Source organism: Mesoplodon densirostris, chromosome 17 (genome assembly GCF_025265405.1).
Source record: "Mesoplodon densirostris isolate mMesDen1 chromosome 17, mMesDen1 primary haplotype, whole genome shotgun sequence".
Taxonomy (NCBI): Eukaryota; Metazoa; Chordata; class Mammalia; order Artiodactyla; family Ziphiidae; genus Mesoplodon; species Mesoplodon densirostris.
In genome coordinates this window covers 65490489-65514697 of record NC_082677.1, presented here as the reverse complement: position 1 = coordinate 65514697, position 24209 = coordinate 65490489, and the positions used below count along the sequence as shown (strand labels likewise).

Genomic DNA, 24209 nt, shown 5'->3' with positions numbered 1-24209 from the left:
AATAAATGACTTTTTCCCCTTTCCTCCCTGAAGTGAGGATCAGATAGCCAACTACTTTTCCTAGTGCAATGATGATGCTTCTTCTTATAACGTTGAATGTTAAGAAAGGAATTTACCCACCACATGAGGCAAAGGGTATATCGAATTTCAGATTATCAATAGATATTTCAAACACATCAAAAGATAGTCTACTTGACATTTCCCCATCCGCAGTCTAGCACTCTCTATCACCTTTCCTTGTTTTATTCTTCTCCATAGAACTTATCACCATTTGACCTACTGTTTGTTTTATTGTTGTAAACAAACATTTTTGCCTCTCTCCTTCTCTCTTACACACACACATGAAAGAATGAATGAATGAATGCCTTAGAAGACAGTGTTTCCTCTGAAATGAAGCTTTTCACCTTCTTTCCCAGCCCACACACTTGCAAGCTAGATCAACTGACTTGCAGTGAGGTCTCACCCTTTTTACAGCAAGATCCGGAGAAAGACCCAGCAAATAGCTCAGGGGCACAGTCCAGCCTGAAGGTTACAACCGTTGAGAGACTTTTGGTCAGCTCTGGGGTCAGTCTTCTTCATATACAGGAAACATGCCTGGAGAACAGAGACTGGATGAGAAATGAATTCACTCTGTACACAATTGCCAAGTGCCCCTTTCCTCCTCTTCCTCACACAGTTCAAATCAGGCTTTTCAAATGAAGCGAGGGAGACAGATAAAGAAAAAAATCCCAAACAAAGCCAGTTATGGACAAATACTATAAAATTCCACAGTAAGTAAATGTTCCCTGTCTCTTTAAGGGGAAGTTTCTTTGGAGAATGATGGTGTTGGGTCTAACTTCCTCCCTAAATGCGTATATACTCTGCACACATTTGTTGGACCCCATTCTGTCCTAAGTCCTGTGCTATGAACAGGATGCAGCTAAGAATTGGATATGAAAAACAGATGTATTCGCTGTCTTTTCCCAGTTTGAGTCCAGTGGTAAACATTAACGGGCAGTCACCTCAAACCCGCTGGTGATGTTACCATACATCACATTCTACTCTTAAAACTGACTCTAATTCGGGGCTTGCAAATGTTATTGTCAAGGGCCAAATAGTAAATCAATATTTTAAGATTTGTGGACCATACAGTCTCTGTCACAACCACTCAGCTCTGCTGTCGAGCACAGAAACTGACAGTGTTCATGAATGACCATGGCAGTGTCCCAATAAAACTTTATTTATAAAAACAGACACAAGCTGGATGTGGCCCTTAGGGTATTGTTTGCTGGATCCTGCTCTCATTGCTTTGTTGCATTTTAGTCAGATTCTAGAGATGTGATTCAAATAAAACTATGGTCTTGGTCTCAAATTTCCATAGAGTTTGTATACAGAGATTTATAAAAATACAGATTGGTCAAAGAGTACAGACTTTCAGTTTTAAGATGAGTAAGTTCTGGGGCTCTAATGTACAGCGTGGTGATTAGAGTTAATAATACTGTAGTATATACTTGAAAGTTGCTGAGAGAGTAGATTTTAAATGTCCTCACCATAGAAAAGAAATGGCAGGTATGTGACGTGATGGAGGTGTTAGCTAATGCTAAAGAGGTAATCATTTTGCAATCTATAAATGTATCAAATCAACACGTTGTATATCTTAAACTTATACAACGTTATATGTCAGTTATATCTCAACAAACCTGGAAAAAATTAAATTAAAAATTTTCTTTTAGTTTTCAGTTTATAATTGTCACCTGTGGAAAGTTTAGTCTAATAAAAGGTACCGAAACATTTTTAAAAAGAAAAGAAAAGAAATTATGAGTTTATAAAAGTACTTGCTGTTCACCTACAGCTTTTCAGCGAGCATTTCTGTCGGGGTAAAGGATACAGGTTATACCACAGCTTTGCCTCTGTGATGATGACTGTCAAATCTGTCTGCTTATCCCTGGGTCCCAATGGAGATGGCTTTGTTCTGTTTCCAGATGTTTCCTACATATCATTTAGAGTAGTAAACAGAGACCAGAACAAAATGGCCCTCTGACCCCTAGCCACAGGCCGAGATGCCATGGCTGTTTTATGACTCTCAGCTTGTTATTGTGGCAAAGAGAACAAGGCCATTTTGTCATGGCTCTTGGTCTGCCATGCCTATCTCCTGTGCTGGGTCTCTTCCTCGCCTTCTATCCCTGGGGTGGTCTCTGCCTCAGCTTCAGTCTATTGAGCATCTAGTTGAGCCCCATATCAGATGTTTGCTGTTTCCCTCTCCAGATCCACCCTCCCTCTTCTCCATTCCCTGTTCTCTGCCCTAGAAGGCTGCCTTGTATGGACTTTATCAAAGGACTCTTCATCCCCCTTGCTTCCTTTTGGGTCCAGCCAAGGAGGATTCCTGGCGAGAGATCTGAAGGAGGGAAGAGAGTGAAGATGGAGTATCTACTCCCCTCCTTCTCTTCCTGTAAGCTCACCTCAGGCTGGCCGCATCCCTTAATTGAAGGCCTGTGCTCCTCTCAAAGCAAACAACCGCTTAGAGCCTTCTAGATGCTGTAGCCACTCCCTCTCCTTGTTCCCTGGGTCTAGGGCAGGGCACAGCTCCACTGTTGCTGCTCTATCAGGTTCCTGCACTATCCCTGTATCCTTGTGCTTCCCCATGTCCCACCTTCACCTTTGTACCACAGTCACTTTAAAAATAAGCCCTTCCTGGGCCTCCCTGGTGGCGCAGTGGTTGAGAGTCCGCCTGCCGATGCAGGGGATACGGGTTCGTGCCCCGGTCTGGGAGGATCCCACATGCTGCGGAGCAGCTGGGCCCGTGAGCCATGGCCGCTGAGCCTGCGCGTCCGGAGCCTGTGCTCCGCAACGGGAGAGGCCGCAGCGGTGAGAGGCCCGCGTACCGCAAAAAAAAAAAAAAAAAAAAAAAAAAATAAGCCCTTCCTGGATTATCCTAATTTGATGGTGCCATCTGTTCCTGTGGGGACCCTGATGGATGCAACAGATTTGGGCTCTTGGCTGCATCATTACTGTACCCTCTGGCAGGGAGCAGAAAGGCTGTGGAGGGACTTCTAGAAGCTTCTTAGAAAACCTCCTCCAATAAGCATCTGTGGATAAAAAATGTTGCTTGCCATATCAGCAAACAAAGGATGCTGTGGCCATCAAGCCATCAGCCACTATGCTGCCCCCGATGGTGAGCCTGAGGGAACTCAGGATGGGAAAGAACAGGGTACCCACCCTAGATCGCGAAGGTGCGTATCAAAGGAGTGATTTCAATGAGCCCAGACTCATGCATCTCCCCATACATAGATAAGCGCTAAATTCACACACTTGAGATGTCTGGTTTTCTTTAATTAACAGTAATCTTTTGATGTTCCAACTACCTGGTCTTTGTTGCAAAACTCCTATATATCCTGGTTCCTCCCTTACCTCTTCGGATAAGTCCCTCAGAGCTGTCTGAGAGGCTGTATCCTGGGCTTGAAGTCCTCAGAAAGTCTGCCCAATATTAGGCTGGCCAAAAATTTTGTTCGGGTTTTTCCATAACAACTTACGGAAAAACCCAAATGAACTTTTTGGCCAACCCAGTAAACCATAATTCTCAGGAATGCTGTGGCGGTCCAGTGGTTAGGACGCTATGCTTTCATTGTCGGGGCCTGGGTTCAATACCTGGTTGAGGGACAAAGATTCTGCAAGCCGTGGCCAAAAAGAAACCAAAAACATAATTCTTAAATTTTAGGTTGTATATTTTTCTTTCAGTTGACACATCCCTAATTATTAAATCATCCAAACATTGGATCCTCTTGAATGCAGTTTTTTCCAGCAAGAGAAGTCAAGCATAAGCCTTAAATGAGATGTCATGGAGATCTGTAGGGCTGACTCATGGTTAGCCAGTCTACAGGGCTGTGAATGTGACCATGTATCAAGCAGCCCCAGGAGTTTCTACTCATGAGGCTGAGTTTATAAGCCTCAGCAACTCAACGACCCTGAATCTTAGAGCCAAACCGTTCTCAAGCAGCTTTGTAGACCCCAGTCAGTGGAGAAGGTAGATCCTAGAACAGTTTCTGAAAACAACTTACAGAGTTCAGTTTACTGGGAAGAACTTAGCACCAAGTACCCTTTAAAGAGGTAGTCTGTGTGGTAATTAAGGTGATTAAGGATAGCCTCTAGACTTAGCTCTGTATGATGTGACCTTCAGAACACACCAGTGATGTGATGGTAAGTAACATGGCTTAAGCATTGTGGGTCTCTGTTTCCTCACCTCTAACATAGGAGCTGCTGTGAGAATTCCATTGGCTAATATTTTTAAAATGTTTAGAACAGTGCCTGGTACATAGTTAAGTATGATAGGCATTAGCTATTATGGCTATTGAAGGAGACATCCTCCTTGCTATCTTTTGTGTTGGAATCTGCTTGGTTATGCTTGGAAGACCCCTCACCCCAGAGGCACCTTCTTAAAAAAAAAGGCCCCATTATAAGGCACAATGACCTGCTATGCTTTGCAGAGATTTTTGTATTGGGCCATAATATCCTAGTTTAATTCAACTCTCAGTCAGTGGGAGTAGAATGTGGCCATCTTCACTGTGTGTCTTGCATCACGCTAGCTATGAGAGACTGCAGCTCTGAACAAGAAAAACCAGTCCCCACCTTCATAAAAGTGCTACAGAAATCTATAGCTCAGGCTGGGAGTCAGATGTCCTCACAACTACATTTAATTTAAAATCAAGCCACTTGAGAAAATTCAGCTGTAAGCTTGGCCTTCTCTCAGCTCCATGAGCACAAGGCAGCGAGCGCAGTCAAGCTGTGAGTTACTCAGGCTTTTCCCATCAAGACCTTTAAGTTCTTTCTGTAGATTGCCTTGACACGAGAGTAAATAGAAAATCACATGTCCTTACACCAAGGGGGGAAAAGGGTGGGTTGGTGGGGTGGTGGTGGTGGGATGAATTGGGAGACTGGGATTGACATGTATACACTAATATGTATAAAATAGATAACTAATAAGAACCTGCTATATAAAAAAATAAATAAAATTCAAAAAAAAAATCACGTCCTTAGCACCTCTGTTCCGGAAGAGTCTTCTGGCAGCACAAATGGATTTTCAATTTCAATTGAAATCAGGTGAAAAGGGCTTCTGACTGCTTTTTCTACAATGAACCTGTACTGTTTTTGTAATGAGAGCTAAAGATGTTTTAATTTTTTAAAATTTTACAGTTGCAATAGAGAGTATCCTTGTGAAGCACATCATAAATTAGACACACAAGTTAACACTAATCATGTTCGAATAGTGTCTAAAACAAGTAAGAAAATTCTCAAGTGTTTATGCTTCTTTTTCAACTTTAAGCTGAGAGTTGGGAGCCCCAGGATGACGGGGTAGACTGTTGAAGGCCATATAGGCAGGTACATATAAGGAGTAAGAATATCTCTAAGAAAGTGAAAGGATGTCAGCAAAAATAATTTGTTTATAAATCAAGTCGTAAGACATGCAGAAAATACAGTTAAAATTGCATGACTACATTTCTCACTTGCTTGGTTTGGGAACACCTTGTAGAAAGGTGAAGTCAACACATGTAATCTAACTAACCTTGATCCATTTCACTTCCACCTTTGTTTTCTAGTAGAAGTGAAATTTCCTGCTTCTACCAAAGGGACTGATAGTGGGTCATGCTTGGCTTACCTGGAACTCTGGGACGACTCTTCTCCCTCTTGTCCAAGGTCTGGAGAGCAGAGATTGTATTCTACTTACGCTTTATATCCAAAGGGCCTAACTTAGTATCTTTACATAGTCAATGCCAAATAAACATTTGATGGATAAATAGGTGGATGGATGGATGGATGGACGGATGGGGGTGATATAATTTGGGGATAAGTAAAAGAGTTAAGGTTACTAAGAGAATGCTTCCTCTATTATTTGGAATAGAGCGTATAGGAAAAGGAAGAAGTTTGCTGTACGATTTTTGGCTCTGTGAAACATCTATGGGTCTTAGGCAGTTGTAAACTTCTGGCTTCAGTATCCTCATGGATAAAACTGAGGGTTTGGAGGAGCTGATCTCTAGGTTACCTTCAAGTCTTAAGGTAACTAAGTATGATACTAAGTATAATGCTTAAGGATAAAGAAAAGTAGAATTTACCAAGGTTTAACAATGCCTTAAAAATGTGAGAATGCTCTGTCATCAGCAAGAGGGCAACTGGGTGATGGGTTTTTCTGAAATGTTTCATTTTCTGATACATTCTTCCACTCTTTAAAGTGATATATACCATTTCTGTTTAAAAATAAAGTGAATTCAGCTTGATTTATTTTTAGCAGATAATTCTTGAAATACTTGTCCAGCATGTTGCAAAAATTAGGCTGGCAGTTATTCTTTTAATGTTTGGAGCTGAATTCTAAGAGAGGTTGGAAATGGCTTCTGAGAAATCATTCAGCTAGGGCAGGGCACAACGTTGGGTTGATTAATTAGCAACTACCTTTTTTACTGAATTGAACTTGGATCTGCTTACCTGATGCTCAGCAAAGCCAATCTATTGACATCCAGTTGTGGTGAAGCAAAGTGTAGAATTTATTGCAGGGTGCCAAGCAAGGAGAATGTGCAGCTTAATGCTCAAAAGACATGAACTCCCTGATGGCTTTCAGGGAAGGGGTTTTAAGGGCAAGATTAGGGGTGTGGGTTGCAGGGTACCTGATCAGCTTGTGTCCAATTCTTTGATTGGCTGATGGTGAGGTAACAGGGTGATGTGCTGGGAATCTCAATCATCCACCTTCTGGGTCCAACCTGTCTGGGGTCTACATGCCAGTGGTCTGCATGTAGTTAAATTCTTCCACCTGGTGTGGGCTTTAGTATCTGCAAAATAATGCAAGGATATGGCTCAGGATATTATCTATAGCCCTTGAGGAGGAACTAAAAGTCCTTGACCTTGTTTTATAGCTAAACTATTATTATTTTGTCTTGCTTGACTGCTTTCCTTTGTTTCTACATTTTCTCACTTCTCTGATTAAACTTGCTCTTTGGAACTCAGGGAAGACCTAGGTGGCTACAATTTATTTCCATAGCCTCTTTTCCCAATCAGCAATAAGCGGGGGACATCAAGGCATCTGTCATTGGGAAAGCCCTGCAGAGTCCTGCTCAGTTTCACTCTAATAAACAAGGTCTCTCAAATCTCGTTTAACACTTGGATTTTTTGGTTTTATGGTCTCCACCTACTACCACTGAGCCAATGTTTTCATTGTCCAGGCCCACTATTTTGCAAACTCTACAGCTCTTTCTGACAGAACCAAATGCTATCTCTTTTCTTCTCCCAATATGATTAACTCACACAACCTTGGACAAAATCATACATCCACATGCCAGCAGTCAATGTTTTAGCTTCTCTTCTATCAACATTGTCCCTCTGCCCAGGGCCAAAAAAGTCAGAAAGATGAGTGCCAAACAGAAATGTGCTTTTCTTTTTTAAAATTTTAATTAAAAGAAAAGTTTAGTTTTCTAAAAAATAAATTTTATTTATTTATTTTTGGCTGTGTTGGGTCTTCGTTGCTGCACACAGGCTTTCTCTAGTTGCAGCAAGTGGGCGCTATTCTTCCTTGCGGTGTGCAGGCTTCTCATTGCAGTGACTTCTCTTGTTTCAGAGCACAGGCTCTAGGCACGTGGGCTTCAGTGGTTGTAGCATGCGGGCTCAGTAGTCGTGGCTCTCGGGCTCTAGAGCGCAGCCTCAGTAGTTGTGGCACATGGGCTTAGCTCCTCCACGGCATGTGGGATCTTCCCAGATCAGGGCTTGAACCTGTGTTCCCTGTGTTGGCAGGTGGGTTCTTAACTACTGTGCCACCAGGGAAACCCCAAAATGTGCTTTTCACATTGAACCTCCTGCTTAAAATTAATTTCTTTATAGACTTTTGAATATTTTATTTATATTAATTGTTTTCTTTTTTTTCCTCTTGAGTTCTCTCTCTAGCTGCTTTTTACTTTTTTCAAATACTTTAAAGACAATGGGCTTGGATTTAAAATATGTTCTGCTATGTTCCACTTATTTGTCTAGGCCCTGGTAATTTCTGACTTTCAAAAGGTCAATGTGTACATTTACAATACTAATAAACAAAATAGAAATGCCACAGTATTTAATTTTTATTCATTTTCCAAGACAACTCTCTAAATGTAGCCATTGTTAATATCTAAGTCCTCTATGTATAGCCACATAAAATCTGCCCCAATTTGCTCCTGGTCCAATACAAGAGACTCCCAATGTACTGTAATTTATCTTTTTCCATAGCTATAATTATAACACTTGTTGTCACAAACTCCTATTCAAAAAGTGCATAAAAAGTAGACAGAAAGCCGTAAAGTGAAAATAATCAGGCTTTTATTTACTGTATGTATAAATGATGTTTAAATGGACAACCTGAGACTGTAAGATCTTGAGCTAAGGTTTGAATCTACAGAGATTCAGATACATCTATGATTCCCAGTCTATGATTATGTTCAGAACAGTTTCAGATGAAGTATATTTTATTAAAATGTTGTAGTTATTAGGGAATGTGTAAGCTGTCTTTGGTAGTTATTGTAATATCAATGAATCAGAATATTCAAATTACCAGAAAATTCAATTTCTTAGAGAACAAACATGGACACCAAGGGGGGAAAGTGGCAGGGGGAGGGTGGTGGTGGTGTGATGAATTGGGAGATTGGGATTGACATGTATACACTAATATGTATAAAATGGATAACTAATAAGAACCTGCTGTATAAAAATATAAATAAAATAAAATTCAAAAAAACACAAAAAACGAAAAACAATTTCTAACACTCCTTGATATAAAGGAGAAAAAGGGAGGAGCAAGGTAGGGTGGGGCTGTCCCCCCAAGAAACCAAACTAGCGAATCTAGCTTCAAACACACCCTCTGGTCTGTTATTCCAATTTTAGCCATTTGTTTCTGCTAACTCTGTCCTAAACTTAGTTTTTTCTGTGCTGCTATAAGAGTATGCTCTTATCTTCTAAATACAACACATTTTAAATTTTCACATTGTTTTCTATTTTTTATTTAAAATTTTGTCCTCTAACTTTAGTTCTCTGGGGGCAGAGCCTGGATTTTTAATCCTAGCCACAGGTGTGTCAGGAATTATCTCAAAACAACTCTTAAAATTGTCCCCATTGTTTAGTTTCGATTACTGAAGTTGGTAGAGGTGAAATAATTTGGACAAAGTCAAGACCTGCAGATAGCAAGTGAGTAAATTAGAATTTTTACCAAGATTTGCCATGTCCCAAGGGCCATGTTCATTTCCTTAGTAGTACAGAATATAGGTACTCTGTAATTTTCATTATATAGAGAATCTCCATTAACAAGAATCCAAATACCTGTGATCCTGATTTTTTAAATTGAATTTCTTTTTTAAGAAAAAGAGAAAAATTACAAGAGGGGTAACTCTATTAATAGCAATTAAAATATAAGCATATATATATATATATATATATATATATATATATATATATATATATATATATATACACAATTCCAGGGAGTATTCTGTACTTCTCCTAAAACATATGAGGTGTCTAGGGACTTCCCTGGTGGTCCAGTGGGTAAGACTCCATGCTCCCAATGCAGGAGACCTGGGTTTGATCCCTGGTTGGGGAACTAGATCCCACATGCATGCTGCAACTAAGGGTCTGCATGCTGCAACTAAGAAGTCTGCATGCCGCAACTAAGAAGTGTGCGTGCTGCAACTAAAAAAAAAATCTCACATGCCGCAGTGAAGATCCCACATGCTGCAGCTAAGACCCGACACAGCCAAAATAAAAAAAGTATATTAAAAAAACAAAACAAAACAACATATGAGGTCTAATATTCTACTCTTTAATATTATAAATATTATAGAATGATTAATGTTTTCAGAGATAACTCCAAGGCTTTTAAATAACTCAAATCAATGCCAAAATATTAATTGCTAATTAAACAATACTAACTCAGGGAAGTAGACTTACACATTTTATTCCATTTAAAGAAAGTTTAAATCTTATACTTTAATTTCTTGATTTACAGCAGCTTAACTGTTCTCTTAGATATGCTTTTTTGGGGATTGACATATACACACTGCAATATTTAAAATAGATAACAAGGACCTACTGTATATTGAACTCTGCTCAATATTCTGTAATAACCTAAATGGGAAAAGAACTTGAAAATGAATAGATACATGTGTATGTGTAACTGAATCACTTTGCTGTACACCTGAAGCTAACACAACATTGTTAATCACCTGTACTCCAATATAAAATAAAAACTGTTTAAAAGTGACACATATTTCTAAGTGCTTATTGTAGAATATTTAGAAAACACAGAAAAACATAAAGAAATTCAACATATGCATTCTTTATTCTGCTGTGAGCATTTTACCATGTCATTTGTAATCTTTACTTGCATAAATATACATAACCTAAAATATTCTCATATGAGTATATCCTATATTACTTTATAGTTTCTCTGTTGAATATCTGAATTGTTATTTATGATGAGGTAATTAATATATTTGTGTTAGATTCCTAGAAATACAATTATTGGGTCAAAGGGTAGAAACATGTTTGAAGCTCTTGAGAAGTATTGTTAGATTACTCTCCAGTAACTTCACACCATTTTTCACTCCAGGATGCACCTTATCACACCAGTACCAGCAGTGGGTATTACTGTAGCCCGTAAAGATTCATAATATGGCTTCATTCTAATTATTTGCTTTATCAGGTTTGAAAAATGACCCTTTTTTAATTCATGGAACACATTTCCCTAATGGTTCTGTTGTCTATATAATAACAGTAAAAATGTAGCAGGTATTGTGCTAAGAGATAAAATTATCTCTTAATTCTAATCACACTTCATATAATAATATATATTTATATTAAATATAAATTATATATAAATATAGACTATATAATGTAATATATAATATATAATGACTATATATTTATACATAAATAAATTATATATATAACTATAATGATTTTCTAGATGAAGAAACTGTCTTAGAAAAGTTTAGCCCCCTGGGACTTCCCTGGCAGTCTAGGGGTTAAGACTCTGCGCTTCCACTGCAGGGGACGTGGGTTCGATCCCTGGTTGGAGAACTAAGATCCCACATGCCAAGTGGACAGCCAGGAGGAAAAGAAAAAAAAGAAAAGAAAAGAAAAGTTTAGCCCCTTGCCTAAGATAACCCAGCCAGTAGTAGTTGGTACAGCTTCAATCAGGTCTGACTCTGAAGCGTATATAAAATTTTATTTATTTATTTTTCATCACACACTTTAAGATCAGACACCCAAGATCCACCCCACCAACATTTCTCTACATTATTAAAATGTTCTGATCTCTTCCTTTCCATTTATTTTTCAGATGAACTATATACAATCATTTTATCAGTTCCCTCAAAATTGGCAGTTTGATGTTGCATTAAGGGTATACAGTAAATTTATGAAAAACAGCATCTTAAGACTATTGGATCTACCAGCAGCATGATGTCCTTAGGTGTCTTATTTAATTTTGTGGATCCCTCCAATGTAGCTTCTTCACCTCTCTTGTTAAGGTGTTTTTATTTGCTTGTTTGCTTTTTTTCCCCAAAATCAACAGGAGCTTTTCTTTTTTTTTTTTTAATTTTTATTTATTTATTTATTTTTGGCTGTGTTGGGTCTTCGTTTCTGTGCGCAGGCTTTCTCTAGTTGCGGAGAGCGGGGGCCACTCTTCATCGCGGTGCTTGGGCTTCTCATCGTCGTGGCTTCTCTTGTTGTGGCTTGAGGGCTCTAGACGCGCAGGCTCAGTAGTTGTGGCTCACAGGCTTAGTTGCTCCGTGGCATGTGGGATCTTCCCAGACCAGGGCTCGAACCCGTGTCCCCTGCATTGGCAGGCAGAGTCTTAACCACTGCGCCACCAGGGAAGCCCAGGAGCTTTTCTTTACTATATTTTAATTGAGTGTAGTTAGCATTGATTTGTGTACATTTATTTGTGTTCCTTTTTAGTTATAATAGTTTTCTATTTGATTTTCTAAGGTTTTCCAAACAAACAATTGTGTATCTGCAATATTTTTTCTCTTAATTTCTTAATTTCTATTTCTTATCTCTATCTTTTCCTTGTTTCAATGAATTAGGCAAAACTTCTAGAACAGTGTGATGACATGGTAATTATAAGGAACATCACTTTTGTCCTTTACCATACTGAAATTATTTCTAGTATTTTGCCTTTAAGTTAATGTAGATGTGTGTGTGAGGGTGTGTGTGTATGTTTTAAACTGTAGTAAAACATAGGAATAATGCAGTTAGTAGAAATCCTACCTTGACTTTGGCATTTTGTCAATTTTTAGTTTTCAGTATTTTCATGGGCTGTTTAATGGGGACTTGGAAACAGGTACATGGACTTCAAAACTTGCTGCTACTTTAACTCTGAAATTAAACACATACTTTTTAGGAGGATTTTCAACAAATGATGCAATATATTAATGCCTAATTAACTTATTTTTAAAATAAATAAATTTATTTATTTATTTATTTATATTTTTGGCTGCGTTGGGTCTTCATTGCTGAGCGTGGGCTTTCTCTAATTGCGGCGAGCGGGGGCTACTCTTCCTTGTGGTGTGCAGGCTTCTCATTGTGGTTGCTTCTCTTGTTGTGGAGCACGGGCTCTAGGCATGTGGGCTTCAGTAGTTGTGGTACACAAGCTCAGTAGTTGTGGCTTGCGGGCTCTAGAGTGCAGGCTCAGTAGTTGTGGCACATGGGCTTAGTTGCTCTGCAGCATGTGGAATCTTCCCGGACCACCTGGGCTCGAACCCGCGTCCCCTGTATTGGCAGGTGGATTCTTAACAACTGCGCCACTAGGGAAGCCCCCCTAATTAACTTTAAAATTTGATTCATTTCCTTAAGCATCTCAGTCTTCTGAGGTAAGATTATAATCAGCTTTTCCTAATAAGATTTATCCCACAGGCCATTATTTTCCATTACACATGTTCTTTTCACCTCCCACTAGAATGTATAGTTTTCCAGACTAGGACTAGAGAAAGTCAAACTAGGAGTCAATAAGGAAAAATCCCTTGAGATGAAAGTCTACCATCCATCCCACTTCAGTGCCCTAGAACCCAGTGATTTCTGCTGAGGACCAAAAGCACTTGGTTCTGGCTGTTCTCATATCCTGAACTCAGAATCAGGTAGGAAGAACTCAGCTTTCAGAAGTACAGGGCCATCAGGCATACATTGTGAATAATAACTTCACCCCCCCCCCCCGCTTTTTTCTTTTTTTCTAATTTTTCTACTTTGTATTCTGTTTTCCCTTATTTCCTAGTCAATTTTGCGGTACAATTTTCCAAGGTATAGAAAGGAGAGAAAAATACTTTTAATGACAGTTCAATTCTCAGTATGAGTGTTTCTGGCTTTGCAAATTTTTGTTGGCCAGTTTAATCACATAACTGCCTTCTCTCTGCCATTTGGTACACACTTGAATCACGTAAGCTCACGGAATGCAGCATCAATGTGAATGTTAGCTTAATTCAAACATAATAAGCAATCAAAATTTTCAGAAAAGCACCTCATGCAATGAATTCCCAAAGTAAGTGAAAATGACTTTAGTATTTACTGTATTGTTATTACTAACACTGCTTTTATCTGTGCCATTTTTTTCTTTTTTTGGCAGGTACACTGTACCTACTTAAAAAAAAAATTAACCAAAATTTGGTTTGGAAGAAAACTTTCCCCTTCATAACACAATACACAAATCAGTCAGAATTGTTGCTATATTACTTTTTATTGTTCTTGTTTTAATGTGACCATGGAAACATGGACAGTAGCTAATAAACCCTTGATGATACTCAGGCTGCTTTTGATTTTACTGTCCTCCTGAATCTATCGTTAATCTTGGGTTAATTGAAGCACATAATTTACCAGATGGTAACAGTAGGTTTGTGCCATATAATTTTTTTATTCAGAGCTGTAACGGTGTCCTGTATATAATAGATGCTTCGTGTTTGCTGAATGATTGACAGTGAGAATAAAGGAATGAAAGAATGGTGAATAAAACCAATCAGGCTAAAGCTTAAACATGAGCCCTGGCAAGGCTGTTGAATGGAAAGGAATTCCACTGTGGGCAACTCAGAATCCTTGTTAGAAAACACCTGTTCAAAAGAGAACTCAATTTTCCCTTAATAGTGAAGGTGCCAGGACACAACTGTAGGCTTCTGGAATTCCTGGGAACAGACATTATTTAAACTGAATCCCTGACGAGGGTCTCTGATGAGATGGCCTAAAGGATTCCAGGCACCTAAATTTTATCCCATGTGCCAAATGTTTTTCCTCAGTCTCTAAAGATTATAGGAGAGGAAGTTGAAAAAAACCTGTTACAAGGGAAGGGGAACCAAGAACTCAACATCCAAGTGCCATCTCTTCTGCACAGGACTGGCTATATAATTTGAGGGGAGTCCAGTGCCTAAATGCGAAGTCCCTCAGTCATAGTTATTAAAATTATTAATTTCAAGATTGTGAGAACAGAGCATTAAGCCATACATGGGGTCCTCCTTAAGTGCAAGGCCGTTTATGACACAGTTTGCACACCCATAAACTAGCTTTGCATATGTTTTAAGTCTCTTGTTGTTTCTGAGCAAAGAAAATTGAATAGATCTGATGCAAGCAATTTTTATTCTAATGTAGTGTTATTGAATAGAAATTTCTGTGATGATTGAAATGGTCTATATCTATGCTAATACATAGCCACTAACTACCTAAGGCTATTGAGCACTTAAAATGCGGTTAGTGGGACTTGAAATTCTAGTAATACCACTGAAGAATTATATTTCAATTTTATTGAATATTTAATTTTATCTAACATAAATTTAAATAGCTACATGTGAATGTGGCTAATGGCTGCCATTTTGGACATACAAGTTTAATGAATCAACCAACCTACAGACAATAAAGAAAATAGTTCCATATAGAATTTATAGCAATTTTTGTAGCAATGAAATCTGTAACAGTTTGTAACAATGAAAAGCAAACAATGCCTTTTACGTTAACTGCTCTGAGCAACTGACAACAGATAAGTTTGCCTTGTATCCTAATGGAAAGTTGCAGAGTATCTTCTAAACTCATAAATAGAGCGAGAAATTTCTTTAAGATACAGAACTGTGAAATTTGGAGAAGATCCCTGCCTCTCAAATTTCCTAAGGATAGAGAGTTTCCATGGCAACGAAAAATCCATCCAAATGTAATTAAAAGTGAACGACTAGTGTATCTGTATCATTCAGTTCTAGTACATTTTACCTTTAATTATATTTTTCTAAGCTACTGACGTGCTAATATGTCAGACGATATTTGTTCAGGACTGAGGCTGACAAAGCTTTGTAGGAAGAAAAAAAGAGGACACTGTCATCCTGAAGGAACTCTGCAGACAGAATAAAACAAAAAGAAAAGATGTGTTCCTTTGCTCCTCTTTGGAATTCCTTCAAGTAAGAATGAGAGGGCCAGCCATTATTTTAGGGTTTTCCACTTCTTACTATCATATTTCTCCATCTCGGACTCCCGCCAGGACTTACCCTTGAAAAGACTCTCCCTTGAGTCCCAAGAAGCATCTGTCCTTGTTCCCCAGCTGGTTCCAGTATCCCAGCCAATCCTGCCCCTGGCCCTGAGGCTTCTTTCCGGTCCTTCCCACCTGGCCCCAGGCCATGGCCATGGGTGGCTTTGGGAGGTCCTAGAGGTCACAATCACTAGTGTCCTGCTTTAAAGTAAATGTTGAGAAATCAGTTTTGTTATGTGTGATTGAGGGGAAAAGAAAGTTTGTAATTAAAAAAAAAATTACACAATGAATACTAGAGGTATGAGTGAATGAGAAGAGTTTCTTGTATCTTTGTTTTGTTTTAGTTACAAAGCACAGGTCCCTGATTGGGGAATGAAAACACCGGAAATTGCTGAAGTGAGATAATTTATTGCTAGAAAAAACAACAAGAGCAACCACCAGACCAAAATCATTCTCAAAAGGAAATAATGTGAATGCTTTAAATAGCAACTGTGTTTAGGATGTGGAGAAAATCCAGCCACACAGGGCATGGAAGATATGGTGACAAATGAGGCCAAAGGGAAGAATGAAGGAAGGAAGGAAGAATGTGATGAAGCTCTGAGCTGGTGTAAAGCGGACAACTGACGTCTATCCTAAATCTTCCACTCAGGTTTCACAGGTAAACTCCAAATTTACTTACATGCTCTCGTTTGGCCACAAGGCAACAGTACCCTGGGTTTTCTTTAGTTTGTATTGTTCAGCCATAAAGGTGGGAAAAAAAAAAACCCCACAAGTCCAGCTCTTTGGGCAGCAAGTGTTAAGAGTATCACTCATGTTAATGGAAAAACCTTAGCTAATTCACGGATTCTCAGCAGGAAAGGAGTGGAATACAATCCACAGTGGAAGGAAGTTCCTGAATTTCCAGATCAGGGGAAAGACTGGCTTTTTCTACAGAGCCCAAAACATCGCTTTTGATGTACTCCCTTAGGGGTGGGACCCCATTTTCCTTCTTTTGAGGCGTTCCATATGCAATACAATTTTGTCTGTGGAACCACATTGCACGTGGGAAAGACGAGGAGGCTTTCCCATGTGCAAAGAGTGGAAAAAATGTTTCCACTCTTTAAAATGTCTCTTTAGTTTCCTTAAATCTAGAAAACCCCCCTCTCCCCATTTCTGTCTTTTGAGACAAACCTTCTTGCAGCATTCAAAGTTATTTTTGTGGAATGCCTGTGATGGGGATTTGTCTCATTTCTTCCCCATGATTAGAGGCAGGGTAGATGTTTTTGGCAAGGATACCACATAGGTGAAGCACATGGGGTGCTTCTCACGTGTCACAGCAGAGAACCATTATGGACTTGAGTCTCACTGTGGGTGGTACTAAGTTTGATCACCTGGTTCAGTTGGTGTCAGCCAGATCTTTCCACTGAAAAGCTACATCTGTCACTTAGCAATTAGGAAGTAATTTGTGGAATGCTGTATTGAGACCATGAGAATGTTTCATGTTTCATGAGAATGTTTCCATCTGCAACCCGGAAGAGGGCCTGCTCCAGACACCAAATCTGCCAGAGCCTTGGTCTTGGACTCTGAGGTCTCTAGAAGTGTGAGAAATAGTTGTTTGTTGTATAAGCCACCCAGTCGATGGTATTTTGTCATAGCAGCTTGAAGGAAGCAAGACAATTAAATTGTCTTTTTTATCAGGGGTTATGTGTATGTGCCTATCTGTATGGCTGCACCATGCCAGATGTGAGTAATCCTCAAGGAGTAACAGGTGAATGAGCCTGGAACGAGTGGATACCATATATAAAAAGACATAACGGCAGGGAAAAGGTGATTTAAAGTTAGAAGAGTCTGCATCTCAACTCTGCCACTTTTATTAGTTGAGTGACCATGGGTGATTCATTTTTAGTACTTAGAGCCAGTTTTCTTATAAGCAACATAGAATTATTTATCTCACTACCTGTGTATGTGTATCTGTATATGCAGAGAAATATGTCTAGAATGGTTTACATCAAATGTTAACATGGTTGTTTAGGGAATTTGGAAATTGGGTGGCTTTTCCCTTTATATTTTGTGCTTTTCACTAATATTTGATCTTTTTTAAGATAAAAGTGTAAAGCATACCCCAAATACTGTCAATGTAAAATTGTAATCATATGATAAAATGGAATCTTTCATATTTTTAAGTTTTTGAAATGGGAGAGTCATAAAAATTCCCATAAATCCAACCAAGTATCATTCCTTCAGTTTCTTTTTTCCTAACTTGTGTGTATAAATAGGTCTTCATATTTAATCCTTCCAGCAGACAGTCTTCTACCTTTTTCTCCATTAATCTTGGAGGAATCTTTAGAAGGTAATATGAAGACTACTGTTTTAAGAAAATATTGAAAGAAATAACAAACCACCTTACCTGGAAGAGCAGCAGATCTTTTAAAGCCTAATATTTCAAAGGGAAAGACAAAAACAAAAAGCAGGGGAAAAAAGTTAATATGGAAAAATGTAAAACCAGTTTAAATTATCTGTTTAACAAATGAAGTGCCACTATGTTTTATTCCTAGTTACATGGAAACATAGATATTTTGAATTAAAAAATAAGAGGTTAGCAGCTTTTTTAGGGAGTGTGTGACAATTTTCTCTGCTTCACAGGTCCCAGAGGTCAGATGGGTTCCCAATTGGTGGCAGTTTATTCCTTCAGCTATTTATATTTTTATTCATGAACCTCTAACAATCAATAAATGGTACAACTTGTGAGAATTTCAAAATACTATTTTCCAGCCGCAAAGAAATTCTCCCAACTGAAATTAGACTTTGATAGGCTTAAATACTTTACAAATGTTTCAAATGAGATTATGAAGCCAACCAGTAGATATTTATTTTACTAAAATATAGGCATGTTTTCCTTTAAATATTTGAGATTCTGTCTACAGTGCCTCTGTTATATTCATTCAAATTATTCTTATAATCCAAAACAATGAGGCTTCTAAACTGGTGGAATGTTGCCAGGAAATTTCAACAGAGTTTGAAGGCAACATGACCAAAAGGCACAGTTTAAATTGGCTTAGGGAATGAATGGGCTCCTTATCAGAGCAGCTGAAGGCTGTATATAATTAACAGCATCTGTCAACATTAACAGGGCCGTATATAGAACAAGCAGGCCCTACAGCCCCACTAAACAGCAACCTCCAGCTTCTGGTACCTTAAAATCCACAAGACCTAAACAAAGACAGCCCCAAGCCATGACTAGAAGGACACTGATACATTTTAGTGATACTAGCAGGGCTACAAAGCAACAGCTAATTAATGTTAATTATCTAGAACAATTCTGCACAAGAGCATTGAGATTTCAAATTAGCCAGCTATCATCAAAAATATAAAATACCATTTATGAAGATAACTTTATATTTGAAATTACTGATTTAAAAATCTTTCTCATGTTATTTTAATTTTTAAATGGTGTGAAAATGATCTACTAACCTCCCTTTTTACATGATGAATTTAATTCAATTTAATTCAGCTTGACTATTTCTATAAGAAGAGTATTAAATTCATTCTATGGCAATTTTTAGGTTTTTTTTGAAAAAATACATTAAATACGTTTCACTCATGAACATGTACAAAACAACAAGAACCAAAAAAAACCCAAACCCAGAGGTAATTTCATTAAATAAATTTATTTGTTAAAATAATTTAACTCCAAATACAACTGTTGAATTTGCATTGAGTTATAACTACAATTCATGTTTTAATTGAAATGTCAAGGTTTAACAACTGACATTGTTACAAAACAATAAACTGTTGTTCAATTTTAAATGGTCAGTTGTATTAGAGCTCAACAATTAACTGTGAACTATATTTATCTCTGGGAAATCCCAAATCAATAAGGATAAGTCTGTTTCCAAAACCCACTGCAGTCATTCTTGAAACCCTGATCAAGATTTAAGAGATGCACAATGACACGTTAAAAAAAAAAAAAAAAAAGACCCCCCCAGTCTTTAACATTTGATTGGCTAAGGAGACAATTAAAGCTTACCCAAGTGCTAACACAAGACTACTGAGAAGAACAAAAAACTACAAAACAAACAAAAAACCAATGGCAACAAGCAAAATAAGCACTTTCATATTCATACATATAGACAATACCCCCAGCGGGCAACTCCTGAAAACAAACAGCAGACACCCTTAGGCAACATTTCTTTATACAGAAGAGCAAATATCAGTAGTTTTACCACAGAAAAGTGATGGCAACTGTAGCGATCAGAGTCAAAATTTCAGTCCTAATTCTACAAACCAAAGGAGAAAATCATCAAAGCACCTTTCAATAGTTTAAGGAAGATTTTATGTAATACTTTTGATCAGATGCTGGCTTGTTTTGTATAAGTTGAACAAAATGAAAGGCATCAGTTACCATCACTATCACAGCTTAAAATAACCAAAAAAAAAAAAAGTTGCAATATAGAACGAAAAAACTTAAAAAATGCTGCCTTTGTAGAAAAGTAAAACGAGATGAAACAGAAAAAAAAAAGAAAACCTTATCATCATAGTAGCTAAAGAAAAAGTGGGTCTTTGGATCAAACCATAACATTTTTAAGGCATGTTAGAAAAACTTTCACTTATCTAGTTGCTAGTCTGATCAGGGCATAAAATAAATAGCGACCCAAGGTCACCAACTTTTAGCCACTATTATTTCATGTGCCAACAAATTTCATCTTCCTGTTCTTAAGCTTTGTATTAACATCTCAACAAACACATTCATTCAAGCTGAGTTATATCCATACCAGATGAAATACCAACAGTAAGAGCACAAAAGTGTTTCCACATTTCTGTGTATCTTTGATGCTTTGTCACTAAATATTCAGGGCTGTGTGGAAACACTGATCAGGCAGCCAAATCAGTTATTAACATCTTTACAGTAAAAAACCACCTTATTGTCTGACAAACACGTCTAACTACAACCCAAATTTTTAGATAACCTTTTCCACCTTATATCTTGCCATACCTTTCATATTATTTAACTTATTTTTCTTGTCTGCATAGCAATCCACAATGTAAAACTGTAGAATCTTTATAGGTGTTTTTAATATGTAATCTGTTGCCATAAATTGCTACCAAATATGGAATTCTAAAAACAGAATCGTTCTTAGAAGTTACAGGCTTCAAAACTCAAACAGTGCACTAACAAATATCTCTAATTCAGTTGATAAAATCATACTTCTTGAATCTTTGATTTCTCTACGTGATTGAGTCAAATCACCTTTTACGTGATGAAATTTATTTCAATAAAATTGGTTAGAACTTTCTGTCCTATAAACAAGGTGCTTCATAATTGGGGATCATAAAAAAAAACTATATTGAAGAATGCAAATATTCACAATTCAAAGACTTCTGACAACCACGGCCTGGTTTTACCCACAGATCTGTTTTCTCATCTGTGAAAAGGACTATCCACCTTTTTTCTCTCCTCTAACCTTAATGTCAGGTTACTAAACACTTGGGGGGCTACCAATGATTTCAATAATGTATAAAAACAAATAATTTAAAAGAAAAAAATGGTTTTGATACACTATATTCTGCAGTACAGATTCTCATTATAGGCAATTATCTCTGACTTGTGCCAAATTCACAGGAACAATGAACACACATGCACACGCAAACATACACTCTTCGCTCAGTTACACACGTAAGACCCGAGCTTACTTGCACAACAGCGTGAAACCAACAAAATGTGGGGCGGTATGTATATCACAGGCTCAGTGATACTGAAGTTCTGAAGGCCAAATTTATCTCCAGAGGATCAGCTCAAGATACTCTCTTCAGCATTTGTAACTCTGAAGTTAGTTGAAAACCCTTCTGCACTTGATTGTAAAACTTATGAATAGGTTTTTCATGTGCCTTTAGTCATGCAAATGATAAATACTTTACGGCTATGAAAACCAAAAATGTCAGAACTTGAGCACCTTTTCAAAACAAAATATTCACTCTAGCTTTATTTGCCACTTCAGTAATCAGGGCAAAATTGTTATAAGAAAATCTTTATATAATTCTCCAGGAAAATTAAAGTTTTTTTTTTTTTTTGTCTCTTAACTTCCACTCTATAATTTATGTTCTACTTTTAAGCCCAAATCATTTCTCATGGTTATTCAACTTTTTAAATGCCTGCGATAAAGCTCTGCTATAGAAAACTTGATTTCGAAAGCAGGTTAGCCAAGAATCACACCACAACCATAGCCCTTAAAGGCAAGAAGGAATTTGCTGCTTTAACGAACATAAAAATGCAAGATATCTGTACTGTCCTGTGAGGTTTCTGCAAACGGGAACATGTGGATGCAACATGGCTTCGTTTTCCTTACATGATGGTACTAGTTAACCTACTAGAACACTTCTCATTAGTAAGGCTACACAATCTCTTTCCGTCACAGTTGCTTCCTTCTTGTTCAGTAAAGTAATAAAGACCATCCCTGCTTAGTTAACAGAGGGTAGGTTTGGGGTTTTAATTCGGCTCAAACCCTTGTAAGAGTCTCCACTTTCTGGGCAAAGCAGGTGATGACACATTCTAACACTAGGCTGTATTTTTACACAACCCGTTGTGACTTTTGCTCTATCAAGGACCGATGTGTGAGTTAGTTCCGTGTCACAAATTAGGATAACATCTACCATTAAGCATCGATTTTGAAAAACAAATATGTCAGCTGAGCAAAGAATCTCTCCCTGTAATGCTGTTGGCAGGTCAGCTGTTGTTAACTTACTTGACGTGATACATTGGTTAGAAGCACTATCTCAGTTCCTGAAATTCAGTACTCTTGTAGGAAAATATTTCTCCTTTACTTAATTTTTTTTTTAACAGAAGACAAAATATTTTAATTGTAAGTGGTCACAGGAATTCTTCTGGTTTCTTGCCCATGATTATTTTTAACATACACCATAGTTGCTTCTGTCAACTCGGTGACCATGCCATGATAGCTTTCAAAGGAGAACACTCTGTAGATCGACTTGGCTATGCCTGAAGCTGCAGGTGCCTAGAGAAGACTGAGGACCACGGTGAAGACTGGAGTTACTGAACCCACGTTACTCAGAGACATCAACCGACCGTCACTGCTCCACTCTGAACAAGGACTGCTATTTCACTGGAGGTTCACACCACACATCCTGCAAGCTCCACTGCTGAGCAGACGAGGTGGGTATCGCCTACGATTCAGGGCAGCTCCTGACCAGGACAGCCACGTGTGAATGCTACTGGATGTTACATGCAGAACAGCACGGGTCATCCTTGTCGGGCTGCGCGGCATAGTTCATTTGCCTCACGATTTCTGCGAAGAGTTCGTCCACCATTGTTTTACTCTTGGCAGACGTCTCCATGAAGGGGCAACCCCACTCTTCTGCAAGGGCTCTGCCTTCACTGGAGGACACTTCTCTCTCACTTTCCAGATCTACTTTGTTCCCCACCAAGATGACTGGCACTTTCTCATACCTACGAGAGAAGAAACAAAACACACAGATATTGAAGTTAGCACAAAGTTAAACAGGTAAAGTGTATTTTCTCTTTTTTCACTATATTTTACTACAAATATACTTTTTAGTTACATGAAAAATTATTTGCTCCAGTTGGTTTGACATTTGCCAGAAAGGCATTTAGAAGCAGCTCTCATGGTAGGTGATAAATGGGTTTTTCAAAATGATGTTTTAAATTAATCAATTATACATCTTTTAAAATCAATTTACCTTTCTAGATATACTTGGAAAATTATTCTCAGAATCTCAGAATAAATCCCTTTATATGGATTAATTTAAACTCTTTTCATTATAAGAGATGCTTACAAAAATTCAGATGAGGTAATAGCTCTTGTGACTAAACGAATAATTTATAATTTTATATAATTTCAGCATTTTACTATGTTCTAGAAGTATACACAACTGATCATGTTCTAATAGTTCCTAAATAAGAAAAAACCTAGTAGAACTCATTAGGATGAAACCCACCAAACACAACTACACTCTATCCCTTTATACAAACTGTTATAGATTAGCCTGTTGAAAGACAATCACGGTTCTTTTCATCCTGACAAGGACTTAAACAAGGTTGGGATGACAGAATTGGTCCTCTGTGTGGAGGGAAGCTCTGGAGAAACCTGGATCCTCCTTTAGGAGGATGAGTGAAAAAGAAAAGGGAAAGCAGCAAAGGATGAGCTTGACAGAATAAAGTGAGGCTGTGAGGAAAGTGGTCCTGCTCTCCACTGTGGCTATACGGTACATTAACAAGCAAACCCAAAACACCCAGACCAGGACTCCAGTTCTAGAACTGCCTCTCGCCAGTGCTGTGAATTTAGAAAATTAACTTAATATCTATGTTCCGTGGTTTCTTGGACTATAAAATGAGCTGGACTAGCGAATTTCTAAGGGGTTCTTAAGCCCTGAAGTTGAAAGTCAGCACAGACACAGCAGGTCACTCCCAAGACGACACGTATCACTTACTGAGTGACTGCTGAGAGCCCAGCACTGCTCTAAGGGCAGCACCCAACAGGCTGAGCTTCACAAGAGACGCGGATGGACGCCTCAGGAGTAAGCCCAACGTGCAGGGGTAACCTTGTCAGATTCAGTGGGGCGAAGGCCCCAGGCGGCAGAGCTTTCCGACTTGGCGAGTGGAGCGGGTGCAGTGCACTCCTCCTCCCAGGAAGGTGGAGATGCACTCGGGGCCCCGGCAGCTCCATCTCACTGACGCCACTGTTAAAACCGGAAACGTGGGATGCTTTGAGCTATGCAAGCACTGAAGGCT

The 24209-nt window shown here is 38.3% G+C and overlaps 1 protein-coding gene across 1 annotated transcript in view; it reads right to left on the bottom strand.

Annotated features, from left to right (window-relative positions):
• Window positions 1-19163: 19163 nt before the first annotated feature.
• Window positions 19164-24209, bottom strand: part of RAP2A (RAP2A, member of RAS oncogene family) — a 36525-nt gene continuing 31479 nt past the window's right edge. Inside the window, exon 2 of the mRNA XM_060080101.1 lies at window positions 19164-22907. Coding sequence (XP_059936084.1) covers window positions 22670-22907 — 238 coding nt within the window. The 3' untranslated portion in view covers window positions 19164-22669. The remainder of the gene's footprint in view (window positions 22908-24209) is intronic.